Source organism: Diabrotica virgifera, chromosome 3 (genome assembly GCF_917563875.1).
Source record: "Diabrotica virgifera virgifera chromosome 3, PGI_DIABVI_V3a".
NCBI classification, from domain to species: Eukaryota; Metazoa; Arthropoda; class Insecta; order Coleoptera; family Chrysomelidae; genus Diabrotica; species Diabrotica virgifera.
In genome coordinates this window covers 236,864,904-236,886,417 of record NC_065445.1, presented here as the reverse complement: position 1 = coordinate 236,886,417, position 21,514 = coordinate 236,864,904, and the positions used below count along the sequence as shown (strand labels likewise).

The 21,514-nt window shown below is 34.0% G+C and overlaps 1 protein-coding gene across 1 annotated transcript in view; it reads left to right on the top strand.

The window, feature by feature from the left end:
- The window catches only part of LOC126882706 (odorant receptor 30a-like), a 36,215-nt gene that overhangs the window by 5,382 nt on the left and 9,319 nt on the right, over positions 1–21,514 (top strand). Inside the window, exon 2 of the mRNA XM_050647687.1 lies at positions 13,165–13,540. Within this exon, the coding sequence (XP_050503644.1) occupies positions 13,165–13,540 (376 nt within the window). The remainder of the gene's footprint in view (positions 1–13,164; positions 13,541–21,514) is intronic.

Sequence of the window (21,514 nt, the reverse complement as noted above, 5' to 3'; positions counted from 1 at the left end):
AAAGAAAATGGAAGACTCAGAAAACAAAATAGGAAACTACGGACTTGGATCAAGGAATATTAGGGGCGAAAGACTACTAGAATATTTGGAACAACAAAACCTTCATGCAATAAATACATACTTTAATAAGAAGCCAAACCGAAAATGGACATGGGTCTCCCCAAATGGGGTGACAAAAAATGAAATAGACTACTTCCTCTGCCAAAATAAACAAATCTTCGAAGACGTAACTGCACTTAATAAATTCTCAACTGGCAGCGACCACCGCATACTACGAGCCAAAATAAAAATAAGCAAACTAGCGACGCAGAAATCTAGAAGAAAACCAACGGCTATTGACCATAGCAGAATAAGACAAAACGCAGAAGAATATAGACAGACTTTAAGGGAAAACTATAATCAACAAGTAGCAAAGGAAGAGTCAGAAATTAATAAGATCAATGAAGAAATGAAAGAAAAACTCTTGGAAGCGGGAATGAAAACTGCCAAAAAACTAACAACAAAAGAAAATAGATTAAGTAGCGGGACAGTTAAATTAATGGAAAGTAGACGAAAACTAATAAGCGAAAACAAAAGAAACACAGTAGAATACGTAGAACTAAATAAACTTATTAGAAGAAAAACCAGAGAGGATCTAAGAAAACACACTGAAAATGAAATCGAGAAAGTAATTGAGAGAAATAAGGGCCTAAAATGCTTACGACCAAATTTAGGGAAACCACTACTCATTTCAATAAAGGATGAAACAGGACGGGAAGAGAGGAGAAAAGATAAGATATCAGAAGAAGTAGAAAGGTTTTATAAAGAACTATACACCTCAAAGAAAGACGCAAACTTCAACACTCAGGAATATATCAAGAAAACAATCACGAATGTAAACTCAGAAACACTACCAAAAATAGAAAATTATGAAATAGAAGCAGCACTATCACAATTAAAGAACAACAAAGCACCAGGACCAGATGGAATCCTTGCTGAAATGTTGAAAGAAGGGAAAGAAGAAATCTTACAAACATTAAGAAATCTGTTTAATCAGTGTCTACATAAAGGAGAAATACCCGACGAATGGAATGAAAGTATTACAATCCTGCTATTTAAGAAAGGCGACAGAAAGGACATAAAACATTACAGACCCATCTCACTGCTGTCGCAAACGTATAAACTATTCATGAGGATTATCAACAACAGACTAACACACAAATTGGACTCGTATCAACCCGTAGAGCAGGCAGGATTCCGAAAGGGATATAGCACCACTGACCATCTTCTAACAATTAGGACACTAATAGAAAAAGCTAACGAATACCATATAGATCTGCACTTAGCGTTCGTTGACTACGAAAAAGCATTTGACAGCGTGGAAATGTGGGCAATAGAAAAAGCTATAAACAACTGTCGAATAGATTCCAGATACAGAATGCTAATACATAATATATATAAGAAAGCAACAATGACAGTACAATTGGAAGAAACCACAAAACCCATACCAATTAACAGAGGAGTGCGACAGGGAGATGTTATTTCTCCTAAACTATTTACATTAGCACTGGAAGATGTTTTCAAAACAATGGAATGGACAAACATGGGAATAAACATAAATGGAAAGAAACTAAACCACCTAAGATATGCAGACGATGTAGTAGTCATAGCATCAAGTTTTGAAGAACTACAAACCATGCTAACCGAACTAGCAAATGAATCCGAACAAATAGGTCTAAAAATGAATTTTGCCAAAACAAAAACAATGACAAACACACAAGACAATAGAAACGTAATACTAAACGACACCACAATAGAAGCGGTTAATGATTATATATATTTGGGACAGATTATAAAAATAAATAAGGAAAACCAAACAGCGGAGGTAAAAAGAAGGGTCAGATTAGCCTGGGCAGGATTTGGAAAATTAAAATGGGTCCTAAAGAATAAAAAAATACAACAATACTTAAAAACAAGAGTGTTTGACCAGTGCATACTCCCAATTCTCACATACGCATGCCAAACATGGACCTTGACCAAGGCAAACATGGATAAAATAATAAAGACACAAAGAGCCATGGAGAGAGCAATGTTAGGAGTAAAATTGACAGACAAAAATCAAAACAACTGGGTCAGAAATAGAACAAAAGTCAAAGACGCAGGTCAACATATAACCAGGCTAAAATGGAGCTTCGCAGGTCATAACGCTAGACAAACGGACAATAGGTGGAATAGCACGATACAACAATGGAGACCATGGACAGGAAAGAGAGCAAGAGGACGACCCCAGATGAGATGGGGAGACGACATTAAAAAGATAGGAGGAACGCACTGGAAACAGAAAGCACTAAACAGAAGCGAATGGAGGAAACTGGGGGAAGCCTATGTTCAGAATTGGACGAATTAAAGGGCAAAAGAAGAAGAAGAAGACGGCGCAAATTGCAATTAAAGTTTATTGAAATCACATTTTTGGAGTCCATAAAATGTTAGTTTACAATCATTATTGCTCTGAGTGCTATTCATAACAGCTTAAATCCCGCTGGGCCTAAGCGGATTAGTGAAACTAATCCGCTGATTTATGGAGTACCGAAAATCTGGGTATTTTAAAATATTTTCTCTCTCTCTAACTTATGTACCTACCCATTTGATTTCAGATTTATTTATATCAATTTCTGCTCTTATTTTTAAAAATAGAGAGTTGGCGCAATGATAACATTTGATCGTTAATTTAAAACGAATCTATTGGTATAAATTTTATTGAATTTGAGTGACATTATATTTTCCATAAGATGTGTGCGATGTCCTTTCCAATCAAGATGCAGTAGAAATTTACAAACCAAGACATGTTAAATACTACTAGGAGCACTCCCGAATCATAATTTACAATGTATAAACTTTGGAAATCATGATTTAGGATTTAAAATGTATATGGGTACATTGTAAATTATGATTCAGGAGTACTCCTAGTAACATTTAACGTGTCTTGGTTTGTTTATTTCTACTGCATCTTGATTGTAAATTTAGTATAGACATGTAATAAGTAAACCCTCCACCCCACAAGCCTCTAAGAACTTATTGGTATTCAACATTTATCACGTTTACCGTTTGAATACGGGATTTATTAATAATAACCGGCCAATGCTTATTTCTGGTATATTTATTACTTTTACCTAGCTATTCGGGTTGTAATAATAGTAACCGGTAATTATTAATAATTCCCATTTAATCACATTTACCGTAACATATACATCAAATTCTCCTGTAACAGTGTTAGTTACCATACTAGTCCGAAACGGCTTGGCCGATTTTTATAAAATTTTACACGTTTATCATCTAGGACGTTGAAGAGGTTTTAATCTATTTTTTATACCCATAAGTTATAAGGGAGGTTGCCCCCTTGACAATTTTTTTATTTTTTTGGACAAAATTATCTACCCTAATTTTATATGATGTAGAATTAAAAAATACATACCACTCCTAATTTTCACTCTTTTATCACCAACCCCTATTTGTTAATAGCCATCTATATATTTACATCTATAAAATTTTCCTATCACAGTGTTTATGGTGGCTCCCGCCTTCTGAGCCACCCTGGATACTGAGGGGTGGTTACCCCGACTATGAGGGTTGATGTAGTAAATATAGTTCGTTGTTAAGACATTTATTTACACGTTAAATATATCACAGAAAATAACTGGTGGTATATTATTTACTTGAAATCGATGTTACCCCGTCGAATCTCAACTGCTCATTGATTTATCTGTTCTCGTAAAAATATAATTAAAGTCGGTTATTGTTTATTTACTGTTTTGGTAAGCCGAGGTGACCGTGATTTAAAGTGCTGACTGTTAATAAACACCCACTGAATATTATTGCAACTCGACCTTGTATCAAATACTAGCATGCAAAACTAGGTTACTCGTATTTATTAAACAAACATTACCACGGGCATTTAATTATTAAAAGGTTTATTTGTAATATGATGTTTATTGAGATGCTGTGTATCCCAATTCATCTTCCCCTTCCCCCGAAAATTTTCTGACTACGGAAAAGGAAGAAAATTTTTCTAATAGTACCACTAATTACTTGCTGCGTTTTACGAAGTACAATATATACATTTTTCCTATAAATACTAATTAGATACAAAAAATAAAAGTGAAAATGTTCGTTATCTAGACTGTTCCCGTTTCACTTGTCACTCACGGTGTTCTCGGATTGTAAGCATATAGTCTATTCTTATGTATTTCCTTGATTTTATTGTTTTCCGATCTGATCTTACAATTAACATTATTTACCTCTGTTATTGTGAAAGGGCCTACATAAAGACTATCAAACTTACCATTCTCTTCCCTTTTTACCAGGACTAGGTCTCCTATTTTAAATTGTTGTGGTGTTGCTTTGAGCTTATTCTTTTCTTGTCGCTCTTTTTTGTGCTTTAGTAGGAAGGTTCTAGCTCTCTCGTGTGCGCTTTGTAGTTTGTAATGTAACTCATTGTAGTAAGCATCTATATTGTAACATGGTTGAACCTCCTGTGTAAGGTCTTCTGGTAGGTTAACCTTCCTGCCATATAATAGTTCAAACGGTGTGTAGCCATGGTACGCGTTAGGGGTTGTATTGTAGCAGTATGTGAACATCCTGCAACACACATCCCAATTTTCTCTGTCTTCATCTATGAATGCTCTTACGTACTCGTTTAATGTTCTGTGTAGTTTTTCGCAACTTCCAATGGACTGTGGATGGTATGCCGTTGAGAAGTTGTGCTCTATTTTTAATAGCTTTGTTAATTCCTGCATTACTTCATTTTTATATTCTGTGCCTTGGTCTGTTCTTATTTGCTTCATGAGTCCGTATGTTGGTATGAAATGATCAAAAATTCCTCGGGCTATTGTATCTGCTTCTTTATTGCACACGGGTATGCTGACCGCGTATTTAGTAAGTTCACATAACATTGTTATACAGTATCTATTACCTTCGTTACTTTTAGTGAATGGACCTATCGTATCTATATATTCTATGTCCCATGGTTTGGAAGAAGTGTCCGATATCACGAATTCTTCGACATGTGTTTTTTTCGGTTTATTAATTTAACATTTATGACATTGTTTAACGTATTTTCTTACGTCTTTTTCCAAATTTTTCCATCTAAATCTTGCTTTTAGCTTCTTTATGAGTCTGTTATTTCCTACGTGTCCTCCAAACATCGGATGATTGTGATATTCTTCTATTAGCCTGTGTTTTTCTTTGTCTTCTTCTATTGTTTCTGGTACTTCACATATGTATATTTCAACATTCTTTAATATTTTGTTTCCTTATTTAATAAATTCGTCAATTGTGCACACTTTAAAAATAATATCGTTTACGTATATTTTTACTTTACGTACTGCATTCTCTACCGCCAGCTTATCAAGCTGTGCCAACATTTGGTTTAAATCGAAATGATTGAATCCTGTGGCTATGCTCTTGCTGCACTTTATTTTGTTTTTGACCCTAATGCTCAGCCTTGGTGAGATTAGTTCTGCTCCAAAAGACAAAATTGGTAGTCTATGCGCCTCTAAATTATTTAGTACCTTTCTTACTGTCTGTTTGTGGGCTTCTGGCTGTAGTGCGAGTTCGTTTTCTGCCTTCGTTTGCCTTGCTTCCTTCTTATTTTCTCTTGCTTGAGCTCGTGTTATAGCTAATATATGGGTATTGTCTATGTATAGGTTCTTTAGTTGATGTAATGTTATTCTTGAAAGACTATCTGCATAGTTATTTTTCCCTGTTATGTATTCTATTTCGAAATCGTATTCCTCTAAATCTAATCTGATTCTTGTAAGTTTCGAAGTTGGTTCTTTCATTGCAAATAAATGTGTTAGTGGTTTATGATCCGTTTTTACTAAAAATGTTGGTGCTCCATACAAATAACATTTGAAATGATTAATTCCCCAATGAATCGCTAGTAATTCCTTAACGATTATAGGTTTATTACATTCTCCTTTATTAAAACTTCTTGATGCGTATGCTATAGGTAGGTCTATTCCGTTATAATCTTGACTTAAAATTGCTGAACAACTCTCGTTGGATGCGTCTGTTGTTAGGATGAATTGTTTATTGAAATCTGGATATTTTAGGATCGGTGGCTTCATCAGAGATGATTTAAGCTTATTGAATGCTTTTTCACATTCTTCTGACCAAAAAAATTTACTCCTTTTCTTGATAATCTGTTGAGTGGTCTGCATATTTCAGCAAAATTTTGAATAAAACGTCTATAATAGTTACAAAATGCTACGAATCTTTTTGTTTCTTCCGCTGTCTTAGGTGTCGGGTATTGTTCAATCGTTGCATATTTTGCTTTGTCTGGTGATACTCCTTCCTGAGAAAGATCATGTCCTAAATATGTTACTTCTCTTCTAAAAAATTGACATTTTCCTGGGTTAAGTTTCAAATTGAATTTTCGACATGTCTCAAATGTCTTTTTCAGGTTGTCTAGGTGATGTTTTTCAGATATTCCTATCACTACTATATCGTCCATGTAAAGAAATGCTTTGTCTGGTGTTAATCCCGAAAATGCTATTGACATCATCCTTGAAAAGCTATTTGGGCTTACATTTAATCCAAAAGGTAATCTGGTAAATTGAAATGCTCCATTTTCTGTGCTAAACGATGTGTATTTTCTCGATGATTTTTCTAATGGTATCTGGTGAAAACCTGACATTAAGTCTATAACCGAAAACCATTTCGCTCTTCCTAGTTGATCTAGTATCGAGTCTATCCTTGGTAAAGGAAATTTGTCTGTGACTATTTTCTTGTTCAGTTGTCTAAAATCTATGCATAATCTCCATGCTTTATTTCCATCTATCGCCTTTTTCGGTACCAGTACTACTGGGCTGTTGTATTCTGATGTAGACGGTTCTATTATTCCTTGGTCTCTCAGTTTTTACACTTGCCGGTTTAATTCCTCTGTTTGTGCATGAGGTGTCCTATAGTTTTTAATGTATACCGGAGTTTGGTCTTTAACTCTCAGTTTCTGCTCGTAGAAGTTGTTACATGTTAGCATGTCGTGCCTTAGGGCGAATATATCTGAATAATCTTCACATAAAGATACTAACTTATCGCGTATGTATTCTGGAATGTCTAACTTCAATGATTCCCGTAATTCCTTTTTCCTATCCTTGCTGTCGTTGATCAGTCTATATATGTTGAATAATTTAATGTCTAATGTTTTGATTTCGTTTGTCTCTACTTTTACTGTTTCGTAGGTTGTGTTCAAAATTTTGATGTACGGATTATTACTTGAAATAATTGCTCTCGCTATGAATATTCCTGGTTGTATTTCTTGTTGTTCCACTATCCTGTCGTTCTTCAGCGTTTGAAAAATTTTTACGATTCTGTAAATTTCACATCTTGGCGGTATTATTATCGTGTCATTATCTATATTATCCAAAATGTTTGTACTAATGTAACAATCGTTGTCCTCTTTAATGTGCATTTTAAGGTTAGCATAGTCTAGTATGCATTGAAAATTTGAAATGAAGTCTCTCCCAATGATTCCGTCGGTTGGAATAGGAAAGCTAGGTTCCACTAATTGAAAGATATGCTCAAATCGAGATCCTTTTACTTCTAGTGTTGTTTCAACTTCTCCCATTGTTTGTAATTCTCCTTTAGTTACTCCTTTTATTTTCGCTTTTGTGTTTGGTTTCACATGTTCCTTCATAAAATCTTGTGAACATTTCAGTATTGAAATATCAGCTCCTGTGTCTATGATAAAGGTATTTGTGTTTTCTATGATTCCTGTTTTCATTCGTACAAAATTCGTTAGGTTTAAGTCGAAGTTGTAAATATTATATTCCACTTCTGACTGTGTACTTTCCTTGTTTCGTTCATTCAAAACCCCAACTGCTGGTTTTCTGTTTCCTCTTGGCTGTCTTCTAACTCAAGTAGCCTTACGTTTCTGTTTCGTCCTCCTCTCTGGTTTCCTCTGTACGTTTGGTTGTTGAATTGTCTATATCCTCTGTTGGAATAATTCCGTTGGTTTCCTGTTTCTCCTCCTTCGTTCCGTTGTCCGAAGTTATTTCTTCTTCCTCTGTCGTATTTGTTGTGGTATCCTCTTCGGTATTGTTGTTGTCCTCTCCTATTTTCATAATTCGTCCTATAATTGAACACTCTTCCCTGTGTGTTCTCCTCTGTCGTATCAATCGATAAAAATTTAGATACTACTTCCTGCGGTGTTGTGAAATTACCTGCCTCCAGTATTAACTTTGCTCTATCCGTATTAACGTTTCGCTTCATTGTTGCTACAACTGTTTCCGTTGTGTATTTTTTCGCTAGCTCCAATGGCATTCCTTCCGCTATGTATGCTACTTTCAACTGTTCCGCTAATTCCTCTACTTCGGATGCGTACACTGCTGCATCTTTGTTTCCTTGCCTTTTCTTTGTTAACTTGTCTATTATCGTTTTCGGATTGTCACCTCTTAATTCTTTCTTCAGTGCCGCTGCTATAAGTGGGATCGTATCCTCTGTAGTTATCAGATTTCTAGCCTTATTAGTCAATCTTGTTTTTATTAATGTTATTGCTGTTTCTTCATGTCCTTCTGCTATTTTCCAAGTAACTCTAATGCGTCTAAAAATGGTTGTAATTTCCCTGCGCTTCCATCAAACTCGTTGGGCAATACCTTGCTTGCAATATTCAAAAATTCGTTGATTGTCAGAGCCATGTTTAATATTTTTATCTCTTGTTTTATGTCGCTTTTTCCCTCTTTTATTTCCTCGTCAATTTTTTCCTCTATCTCCTCGTCACTTTTTTCCTCTTCTACTTCTTCGTCGCTTTGTTCTTCCTCTATTTCCTTGTCGATTAGTTGGTGTATTGAACTTGGAACTACTGTCCTTAAGTTTACAGCTTGAAATGAGCGTATAACTTTGTCTCTTATTTTTCCGAAATATTTGTTGCACGCTTCTCTTTGTTTGTCCGATAGCGCTTACCAATTTTTCTTCGTTAAATGTGTGAATTTGTTATACAATTTAATTAGCTGTGTCGTTACTTCTTCTTGTATATCCTTAGATTTAGGTACTTTCTTCTTCAAGACCCTTCTACTTTGTCTTGTTACTTCTTGCGTAATCTCCTCAACTATTTTGATGAAATCTTCCCAAGTAACTTTGTTGCTACTCATTTATTCATAATTTTCTTATTCCTGTACCCGTAACGAACGCATAAATTTGACAGTCTTACGCGGTATAGTAAATATATATGAAAAATATTATGTCAAAAATAGTAAAAATATAGTAAATTGCCATAAAAATCAGTATATCACTCAATATAAATCACCATTAAAAAGGGGTCTACTGCTTAGCCAATACAAATGTAATAAAAATCAGTAGTCAAATAATAAATGGATAAGAATCAGCAAAGATAAAATATGTTGGTAAATATATAAAAAATCATATAAAAATCAGTATCAAATAAAATGTATCATTACGTCTTATAATAACTAATATCATGGTTTAAAAGAAAAATTCTGTATATTTTGATAAATATTGGTATCATAAGGAAATTAAAATAGAGCAATTAAGTAAAAATAGGTAAAACTTAAAAGGTAATGTGCGTCTTAAATGATAATTACGTTAATATTACTTTATACTTTATATTTTATATTATACGAATCAGGAAATACCATAAAAATAGATAATATGGACTTACCACTTTAAACGTCTTTGTTCGTATCACCCAAAAGTTCTCGCTGCACGTTCCATAGCATTGTCCCACGATGTTCCATATGGTAGTTCCGTCTCCATTCCATTCCATTCAGCTCCGCGTCAAGCCTGACGTCTCCATTATTTTCCATGTAGGTACCACACTGTTGTCTAGGGTGGTCGAGGTGCCGGAACATTGACGTTTTTCTCCATTTCTATACTCGTCCTAGACTGCTAGTTCTGAGTTCTCGCCTGGTCTTGGATCGCCATATGGTGGCTCCCGCCTTCTGAGCCACCCTGGATACTGAGGGGTGGTTACCCCGACTATGAGGGTTGATGTAGTAAATATAGTTCGTTGTTAAGACATTTATTTACACGTTAAATATATCACAGAAAATGACTGGTGGTATATTATTTACTTGAAATCGATGTTACCCCGTCGAATCTCAACTGCTCATTCTCATTGATTTATATGTTCTCGTAAAAATATAATTAAAGTCGGTTATTGTTTATTTACTGTTTTGGTAGGCCGAGGTGACCGTGATTTAAAGTGCTGACTGTTAATAAACACCCACTGAATATTATTGCAACTCGACCTTGTATCAAATACTAGCATGCAAAACTAGGTTACTCGTATTTATTAAACAAACATTACCACGGGCATTTAATTATTAAAAGGTTTATTTGTAATATGATGTTTATTGAGATGCTGTGTATCCCAATTCATGTTAGTTTCCATACTCCTCCGAGACCGCTTGACCGATTTTTATGAAATTATATATGTATATTCGGTAGATATTAGAATCGGTCGTAATCTATTTTTCATATCCCTGAGTGATAAGGGGAGTTCCCCCTAACATTTTGTAATGTTAGGTGGGGTTGTGTGTACATAACGTACTCTATAAGACTACGAGTACATACAGATTAAAAAAATTATGATCAAAATCCATCAACAAGTTCCAGCGATATTAATCGCAGCATATGTTTGCAGAATCAGTTTCATTTTTTGAGTGCACGTATTTTAATAATTTCCCTCCACCGACCACGAATTAATTCCGATCCGACGCCATTTTTAAAGCTTTATTAATCACTCTGTTTAGGTTCAAAGTTTACTCAAACTTTTCCACATAACCTATATATCTTCAACTTCAAAATGGCTCTAGTTAGGTTGCTTAATTGTTATAAACAAAGTAGCCGTCAATTAAATAAAAAAAGTGGCTAACTTTGACCGTAATTAACCTAGGCCAAAAGTTTTTCCTTGAAAATTCGTATAAAAATACCAGTTTTTCAAATTCTTGTAGTTTTAGCCTACAGTCAATACTAACAAAGTTATTCAAATTGTTTATTAGCCAAAAATGACTCTATAATATCAAAATGTTTTCTGAGTGATAAAAATGACTTTTTAATGATTTGTTTACATGCTTTGAAAATATGACTATTCTTCTTTCATGTTCTTTTCACAGAATTGCTCTATCATTATTATTTTCTAAACAATAGCATTTCGAAAAAAAGCTCTTTGGGATAAACAAATTGAATAAAATTTAAACTAATTGACGCATCGTCTTAAAATTTTTTGTGCATTGTACGGACTGTTTGACTCAACTTTTCATGCAATATGAAAGTCCTAAGTTCATTTTCGTAAAAGTTATAGCAAATTTTTTATTTTCGAAATTTTGGTTTTATTTTGCAATATCCGAAGCAACAAATAATCGGACCAAAATTTAAAAAACGCTGTTTTAAACCTTGGCTCATCTACTAATATGTACTAATAAAAATATTCTAAATAAGACATTTAATTAGCCTGTTTTTACCTGTAGCGATTTGAACGAAAAAACTCTCATTTTCGACCCATTTGTTAATAACTAAATTTCTCGTCCAAACTGTAACGGGCATTTTTGCATTTATAATGTATTAGGTATATAGTACCCAAAAAACCCATTTGCAACCTGGCTGCTCAAGTGTCCCGAACATGGTATATTTTTGCCTTATTTCCCTGGTGTATTATTTTTCTGCGTTTGGTACATACTATGTACAAACTATGTGAACTGTTTTATCTTGTATGATACCCAAAACATTTCGAACAACTTCTTTGGCGTTATCAACGCTAGAAATATATATAAGTAGTGGGGTTCCTACGGTCTCCTCCGCATCCCACATTTCGCTCGCCATCGTTTTCTATCCACCCATTCGTTTTCGTCAATAGCTCTATCTGCCATAGACTGTTCTATGCCTTTTTTCCATGTTTCTGTTGGCCTTCCTCTTCTTCTTCTATTTATGGGTGTGTAATTTAATGCTCTTTTTGGCCATCTTTCCTCTGACATCCTCATAACATGACCATACCATAGCAATTTCTTTGTTTCTATATGGTCAACCGTGGAATATAAACTCTTTGTCCGTCGTCTTTGTCCGTCAACGCTAGAAATAGGTATGGAATTTTTTGTTCAGTTAATCGTTTCATTAGGCTGAGCATGAAGACTTTCAATCTTTCACGATACGTTACACCATGTACATTTACATAAATTTGAAAATCATTTTTTAGTGCAGTTGAAAGTTATAAAGCTTTTGAGTAACGGCACTGTTTCAAACACTCATATTTAATTAAGTACTAACACGAAATGTTTCTACTTCTTCTTTTTGTGTAGACATAACTCTGTTTTTCAATGCCCCTCCAGTAAGCTGTAATCCCATCATTTTCGTGAGCTTTTCACTGATCGTCGTCTTATTGGGTAATCGTATTTCACCGTCTTTACTAGTATATTTCTGTGGCTTGATGCTAAAAGGGCCAATGTCAATTTTTTGCGATTTTGTTTTGTGAATGAGTTAAAAAAGTGTACAAAACAGCAAACAATAAACATTTTCCATTTTAGCATCAAGCCCCAGATCGTGGTCTGATGCTAAAAGGGCCATTGTAACTTTTTGCGGTTTTGTTTTTTCAAAATTAAATTTAAACAACGTTGTAAGTACAAAAGAGCTAATAATTAACATTGACCCTTTTAGCACCAAGCCACAGATTTCTTGCCATTCGACTCATATGATCCTTTTATTCTACTTGTATTTCTTACCCAATATTTGATGGTCTCCATCTTGTATTTTCGTCTTACATCTGTACTTCCAGCTTTATCCTATAGTGTGTCTTACTATCTATTTTTCTCTGCTTAAGGGTTTCCATCTCTGCCGTTTCTGGCATTTTTCTTGTCCTATCTGTGTCATGTCGTATTTCTTCCGAGTATGTCAATCTTGGTTTGATGAATGTTTTGTAAATTCAGCCTTTCATTTCGTTCCCGATATTTTGTATCTTCCATGTTGTAAGCAGCACGGGATCAAGCTTTGCAATGGCTGTTATCTAATACTACGGAAGTAATCGTCTATACAGAATCGCATCGTCTGTTACTAATAATTATTTTAAAACTTGTTGGAATATTAACCTACAATAACTATAGTTTTATATTGATATATGGCAAAGCCAACATTTGATAGCCTAATCTGAAACCAAACTTTTATTTTATTTTTATATTTCAGCAATTGTATCTACTTTCTGTGCACAACTTTTTCCATTGATCTCCACTCTAATGAGTAAACCAAATGAAGAAGGATACAAAGAAAAATACTACATAGTAGCGAATTGGGAACCATTCGACAAATACGAATATTACGGTGTTGCCTATTTAGTTCAGTTGGCTTTTACCATTTATGCTGAGATGTATATCATCTTCTGCGGTACATTTCTCTTGTTTATTATGGACAACATCGTTGGTAGAATATTTGTACTTCAATACAAATTTAGCAAATGTTTTGATAATGCTCAAGTCTTATGTGAAACCCATGGAATGTCCTTTAAAGATGCCTGCAATATTTTGGTAACGGGATGCATACGGGAGCATCAACAGATTATATGGTAAATAGATCAAGATAAATAGTTTAACGATAAAATTCTGCACTACAACGCCAATTAATATTTTACTTACTTATTGACGTAAGCCGTCCTCTTGAATCTTATGGTGTCTAGTAGAGAAGTCAGACGTCTCCATGCCTTTCGGTCAGTAGCTAGTCTCTCTGAAGTTATCCAATGACTATTTCATTTTGTATAAGCCTTCTCAATATCTGCATACAATAGTATGGCTGCTCTGCCTTTAATTCCCTCTTTATCTAATGCAGATTTCCATACCCTCTTTACAGTCCTATATTCATTAATTCTCGCCATATGGCCGAACCACGATAACTAAGGTCAAGGTCATTCCAATACCGCACATTCCACGTATTTATTCCTTTCTTGTAAGATTATGTTCAGTTACCCTGGTTACCGCTCTAAAATATCGCAATCCGCATGCTTGAATTTTACTTTGAATTTTGTCGTTCACTGTTTAAGTTTTACTATCATAGAATAGCACCGGCTCGTATACTGTTTTCAATACTTTTATTTTTGTGGCTTACTTCCTTTTTCCATATAAAAAAGTATTTAATGCATAAGTATAATTTTGCTGCACTCATTACCCTGCTATTTTTTTCGGGTTCTATACTTCCTTGTCCATTCATTTGTTGATCCTGGATAACTGAAGTTCGCTCATTATTTAGCTTTATATTTATATCTTCTTCTCTATTCGAAATTACTAAAGATTCTGTTTTTTTCAATATTTATTTTTATCCCAAACTTCTTAAAAGCTTCATTCCAAATATTCACATTAACTTGCAAGTCCTTTTCCGACTTTGCCACAATTACCAGGTCATCGGCATATATCAACTGTGACACGTATATTTATTGGAGCTTATACACGAACTCTAGTTCTGTTTACCTTATCCCTTATTCTTTGCAGTTTCGTCTATTAGAGTGATGAATAATAAATAACTTAGGACACCACCTTGTCTTACATTTTTGTTTTTGAGTAAAATTATAGAGATGACTGGTTATTCATTTGTGAGTATAAGGATGAGTATCACATTTCTATGGTTTCATATTTTCCAGATCTTGTGCACAATCAAAGGCTTATTTCAAGTCGAAAAACAGAGAAACCTCTCAGGGCCGCCGCCAGAAAAAAATTAAGGGGGTCAAAATCTTTAAGTCGCTTTTATATTATAGAAACGAATGAAAGAACAAAAAAAAATTATATTTTAATAATCATATGTAATACAAAAAAAGATTAATCGCTACTAAAAACTGTAATCTCCTTCGATCTTGACCAAATTTATCAATAACCTTGTTTATAAATTTATGTTTATTTTCTAATACCATTTGTCTGTGTAAACTTAACAAACACAAACCAGATAAGCTATCTTCTGATGTACTTGACCGTAACCAGGTTTTAACACGTCGCATGGTGCTGAACGATCTTTCAATGGTAACACTCGTTGGCGGCAACGCTAAAAATATATTTATCGCCTTTTTAATTGATGGGAAAAAATGCACATCATGATTTAGAATTTCTTGAAATCCTAGGTTTTCATCAATTGTCTTTGTTTTCCAAAGTTCTATTTACGTTTCAATTTCTGCTGAAAAGTTTTCAGGATTATATTTCTAAGAAATTTCACCTTCCTTAAGTTTAAGTTCTGTTCCTAATTTTCTGGGATGTATTTCCGAGAGCAAAAATGCGGTAGTAGTATCGGCAGAGAATCTGAGAGAAATGGACTATATTATAGGGTCCATATATGGGATAAACAGGGACACTTTATAGTATTCTTCAGATCCATTTAATATATAGTTAGCTCTTTGTGTTTGTTTAGATGCTATTCGTGGTACTGAAATTTCTAATTTAAATGTATTGTCGTAATCCACACATTTTTCATATATTTCATGAAAATATTTATCTGGATCATTTCTTTGTGACTTCAATATCTGAAGAAGTTCGTCTACATGATCTTTTATCAAAAGTAAGTCCATTTCTTTAGATTGCAATATATTGCAAATTGGTTCCAATTTACTTGAATATTTTGCCATAATATACAAGCAAACAATAAACTTTGAAGTCGATCCGCTCGTCAAAAGCTGATTAGCTTTTGTTCTTGTTTGTATATTAACAACTGAACTAAACGCTAATGTGTCAGGGGCGTTCGTGATTTCTACAAAATTTGAAGCAAACACTTGAAACATGCTGAAAAACCACAACCTAAATATTGCAAAGTCCGACTCTGTCGTATCGTAGAAATTCGACGTAAAATAGCACCCGAGGCGTTTCTCATAGATCACCCGTGAAAGCGGAATAATTAATATTCTAAGAAATGCTAGACGCCTAAGTGGGTGATTTAGCTATTGCAGTCAGTAAAACTACAAAGAGACTTTAGGGTTCGGAGACAGAATTCCTAGGAGTTATTTACTTTGAAGCAGGATAAGTCTCATAAAAATAAGAATAGGAAATATTGCTAAGTGTTTGAATGATAGAAATCTAAGAACTCCACAAAATTACAACGCAATAACTTTCGTGGAAACCCTTAAATGGTTACAAAAGGGACAGCTATGGTGATTGGCCGAAAAAGAAACGTATGACCATAATAAGGATGGTCTAAGTATTATTTTCCAACTATGTGATTGGTACGAAAATTTTCGGAATGATGATTATTGGTCAAATTAGGTGATAGCTGTGAAAAAGGGAGGTGAATGTAGACCAGAGAAGAATCTTGTCCGAGATTAGGACAAGAAGAATTTAATTAAGTTCTAGCGGCCATGCAGTGAAGACATGCATTTTTTCTTGTCTGTGCCTAAATAGGCAAAATGGGATCTTAAAGATTCTGTCGTGAAAATCGCAAGTGCGATATGTTGTCTTAAATACCATACCGGTATATTCTCTGTGTTGTGTCCGGTACAATAAGGGAATAGTTTTTTCTAGTACGGCGTGTAATATGTTTCGTGCAAACAGAACTTAATTCAACTTTTGCGGATAAGATTTCCGTTTAATATGTCTCGTGCAGACCGAACTTAATTCAACCTTCGTGGAACGCGGTTCCGTTTTTTTAAAAAAGACAATGGTCTAAATAAAGTATGTTTTATTATCAAGTCAGTGAGAAGTATCACTAATAATCATGAACGCAGTTATTTTCTTTTCATAAAACAAAAAAAAAACTATGGAATTTTTATTTTTCGTATAATATAATAACAATTATGTAACAGTGCTTTAAATCTAAAATTGTAAAGTGAAAGTGAGATCCACCACAGCTCTTGCGAGCTAACCAGATTCCAGCAGCTCATCAACAACAGATCATCACCAGGTATTTTGCAATAAACTGTTTCGTTCCTTTTTCCTTTTTTCGAACTTTTAAAATGAAACGCGAGAGACTTATTTTTTTTACTTTTCTAACCAACTCAGTTTTTTTTAACAATTTTCTATCTGAATAAATGGTAACTATGTTTTAAACTTATGTCGTCTTTTTCTGTTCGCACAATCCATCTATGTTCCTTATTGTATTAGGAAATACAGACGACCACAGACACCAAGGGTAAGTACCATTACTATCCAAAGGGATACCATTTTACGTAACATTTATGTAATTTTTATATAGATATATAGCAATAGATTTTGATCTATTAATAGCGCCCAAAAAAAAATAATTTCTTTTCTTTGGCTTAATTATCGTTGTAAGAACCCACACCTTAAATATCTTGATGACTTGAGCCGCCGAGGTGCTAAAAAAGTTATGTAGCACGAATTTTGTCAAGTTTATGTATATTATTATGTTTAGCTATATTGTCGTGCTTCACACTAATAGATTTATATTTTGCTGACCAACGCGTTTCCGAAAATAGTGGTAAACTAGGAACATATTTTCTTCGTAATGGACAATCTCGAAAGAAATTGATTATTTCTTTGATGGTCGCAGCGGTGTTTTGAATATATTGTATCCTATTTAGGTTATTAATTACTAAATTTAGCTTGTGAGCTTTTGGGTATTTGTCCCTAATTATTTTTTGGACGCCGTTTTCATTTCCTGCCATAGTTGAACATGAACAGCCATCGAATCCCAAACCAACCAGTTTGTCCATATTCAGATTATTGTCTAAGCAAAAGTTCAAGATTGTCTTAGAAATCCCAATAGCATTTAAAGTGGTTAGCTCAGAAAATCCTAAAAATTCTTCTCTTATATTGTTTGCTTTCTGTACAAATCTAACACCAAGAGAAAGTTGTTCTTTACCGGCTATATCTGCACTTTCATCAGCAATAATGGAAAATCCATCACTTGCATTAACCTCTTCTACGATTTCATTTCTAATTATTGATCCACAGATTGAAATCAATTCATTTTGGGTTTGATGTGACGTATATTCTGCATTTTTATTGCAACTAGTTAAATGATCATTCAATAATTGGTCCCCACTTTCCACTCTAAAATCTAGAAGGTCTTCAAAGTTACCTTTTGTGGTACCACGTTAAGGTAAGTCATGTGTGCCACAAAAAATTATCGTCGAAATAATTGGGTACAGCTTTTTCCTATTTAACTCTATTAGCTCGCGTTCTGCATTACTAATTTGGTCAATTACAGGTAGAGTTTTACCTTTAATAGATTTAATGAAGTTTTCAGCATTAACTGTTGATTGCTTGTGCCAATCAGAACTACTATGAGCTTCTGCAGATGCAATAAAATGCCTCACTATAAATGCTCCTTGTACGCTTCTATTTACTTTAGGTCGAAAAATAACGCAGTTTTTACATAATACCCCTTTTAACTTGGAGGAATACGCCAACCACTCAAATTGTTGAAACCATTCGTATCGAAATGCTTTTTTTCCCTTCCTTGAGTCGCCTTTAAAATTATAATTATTGCTGGGTTTAAATGGACTTCTTATCAGATCAAATTTTATACTATCTGCTATCGGCTGCTGTGGGTTTACAAAATTGCCCAAGTAGAATTTATGATGAAAAATATCAACCTCAACTTTCGAAACATCTCGAGACGACAAAATTTCTAAAAAAAAAAAATAAGAAACCGACAAGACTTTGTGCATTAGTTTTACCTAATCCGGATTTACTGGAATTATTGCTTTTCTTGGAAACTTCAGTAAGTAACCAGAACCAATTTACCACTGCTACTAGCTATACCATCATCCTTAACATTATTTGACTCTTTTTCATGAACCTTAGATATTAAAAATTGTCTGATATCCATTTTTGTCACAAATCTACAAAAAAGCGAAATAAAAAATAGACAATTTTTTTGAAATAAAATTAAGAATTATTAGACAGTAGGGAAAAAACAATACATATTAATTCGTGAAAAGGGTAAAAAGTTTTGGCGTTTATCCTTTTTCCCATAGAACAGACGACTGTATAAAATATGCTAAACGTTACTTACCTACTATCCACAAGAACTAATAATAATTCTTAACAATACCAGCGTAAGGGCTGCACCACAGTTCAATAGTTATACTATTTAGAGCTCGCTTAATTTAGCCAAATCACAAAAGTCACAATCTTTCACACATCAATAACTATACCACCTTATTAAAGAATACTTGCTAAATAAAACAGTTTCAACTTTACTACTAAAACAACTTAAAGCGGTTAATTCAAAACAAAGTTTGCACTGCGACACCGCTCTAATATCTTTGTCGAATGAACCCTATTTATAGTTCTATGTTTATTGCTCGGTACGGTACCGACTAGTCTTTTCCAAAAATTAATACAGTTTAGGTAATCTACCTAAAATCTAGAAATCGTAATTGAACCTTTCGCACCTCATTCACTCTCCGTTTTGATAGCGGTTCTTGGCGCCAACAATGTCTGTATGGAAGTTTTGCACAATGCATTTTATGTGATTTATTTTCTCTTAACATTTTAACTAAACGTACGATTTTGGGTTGTCGTACAATATTGTAAATTTTATGAATTGAGACGGATTTGTTTGATCTTAAGCTGTAATTATCCAGGGGGTCGGCGGACCCCCCGCCGACCCCCCTTGCCGGCGGGCTTGAAACCTCTTACTGTTATGCTTGAGGGCTTTTTTGATAGCTTTCTCACCGTTAATGATATCGGTTGTACCTCGTCCAGGCCTAAAGCCGCATTGACTGTCATCCAGTATGACCTCGATATTATCTCTTAACTTTTTCTCTAGTATCATTTCGTAGGTTTTACTAGCAACTACCATCAACGACATTCCTCTATAGTGTCAATACTTATGTTTATCACCTCTTTTATATATTGGAAGAATTGTTACAAGAGTCGTCCCATCTCTAGATATGCATCCCGTATCCCAACAGATTCTTATGACCTTCCATAATAATTATTGAAACATCTTACTTCCATATATTTAATAAGTTAAGCCTTAATATTATTGTGTCCTACAGTATTACCATTTTTTAATTTTAGAACTGGATTTCTAAATTCTTCTCATGTTATATCATCATCCACTTGCTGTCCAGTAAAATTGAACTCTAGTCTGTCATTCTCTATTTCATTGGCATCTCCCATTAGTAACTCCATACAATTTTCTCGCCATGTGTCCGTAATCTCTTGGACACGCGCCAACTCGTAACTCTTAATGACAAACTTTTTCAAATCAAAATGTACACCGGCCAATTCGTAACTTTTTGACTACCTGACCCTCCCAACTCGCAACTTATACAGGTGAATTCGAAACCATTGTTTAATTCCAATACCACAGGTAGTTAATTTAAAAGGTAAGAAATAAATTTGAACAGTAACGGATTAAGCCAACACGGGGCATATAGCATTATTATGTAAGCGAATGGTTCTTAGTTTGCTTAAAAACATGTTGTGTATTATAATATGTACCTATAAAAAAATAAAAATTTAAATCTCTTAATAAAATAATTGAAACAATATTATATGTATAGACAAGGGCGGATCTGTAAAAAACGTCTATTTGAGGATGTGCGAGGTGTCATTCGGATTTTTGCAGATAAAGTTAGGTGACAACTTCAATAATAATAATTCACTATGCTCCTTCTCAAATATGCCCGGAACATTATTAAAACAATTTAAATATTTAAAAATTTCGAAAAACATTAATTTTTTTCTACTTTCTTTGCTTATAACTTTAAAACGATTCATTTTGGAGCAAAGTCGTAGGAAAATAAAATAAAGATAATTGAATTTTGTATGATATACGACTAGTTAAAAATGTCTTAAATTATTACCCTTTCTGTAAAATAGCAAAACTATTTTACAAAATAGCTTTCTGTAAAAAAGGGTAAAATACAGTATTGCCCAAAATAAACAGTACTGAAACTGAAACACAGATGTATCTTTGTGCGCGCTGTCATATTCAAATTAACTAGTATAGACCTGTCGAGTAATCTTTAAATAATTACTTATTAAGGCCTAATTGTTAAAAATGGTGTTAAATACAGAGGAGAAAGTGTTTCTCGTGGAGCATTATTTTCGCTCATACGGAATCGGCCGACGTAATAGTGCAAGTCTGCAATACGTGTGTGATCAATTCACACAACGCAACGGTTTAATAAACGTTATAATGCTGTAATTTTCAACAACCTTCAAAATTACAGCATTACTTGGACAACGTTTATTAAAACATTGAGTGAATTGATCACACACGTATAGCAGACTTGCACCATTACGTCGGCCGATTCCGTATGAGCGAAAATAATGCTCCACGAGAAACACTTTCTCCTCTGTATTTAACACCATTTTTAACAATTAGGCCTTAATAAGTAATTATTTAAAGATTACTCGACAGGTCTATACTAGTTAATTTGAATATGACAGCGCTCACAAAGATACATCTGTGTTTCAGTTTCAGTACTGTTTATTATGGGCAATACTGTAGTTTCTGTAAAATAGCAAAAAATAGCTTTCTGTAAAATAAATACAAAATAAGGGGGCAAAATAGGCCTCTTTTTATTCAGTGTTTTTCAACAACTTTGGTTGCACTTAGAACCTTCGTAATTCGCACACAAAATCCTTATAAC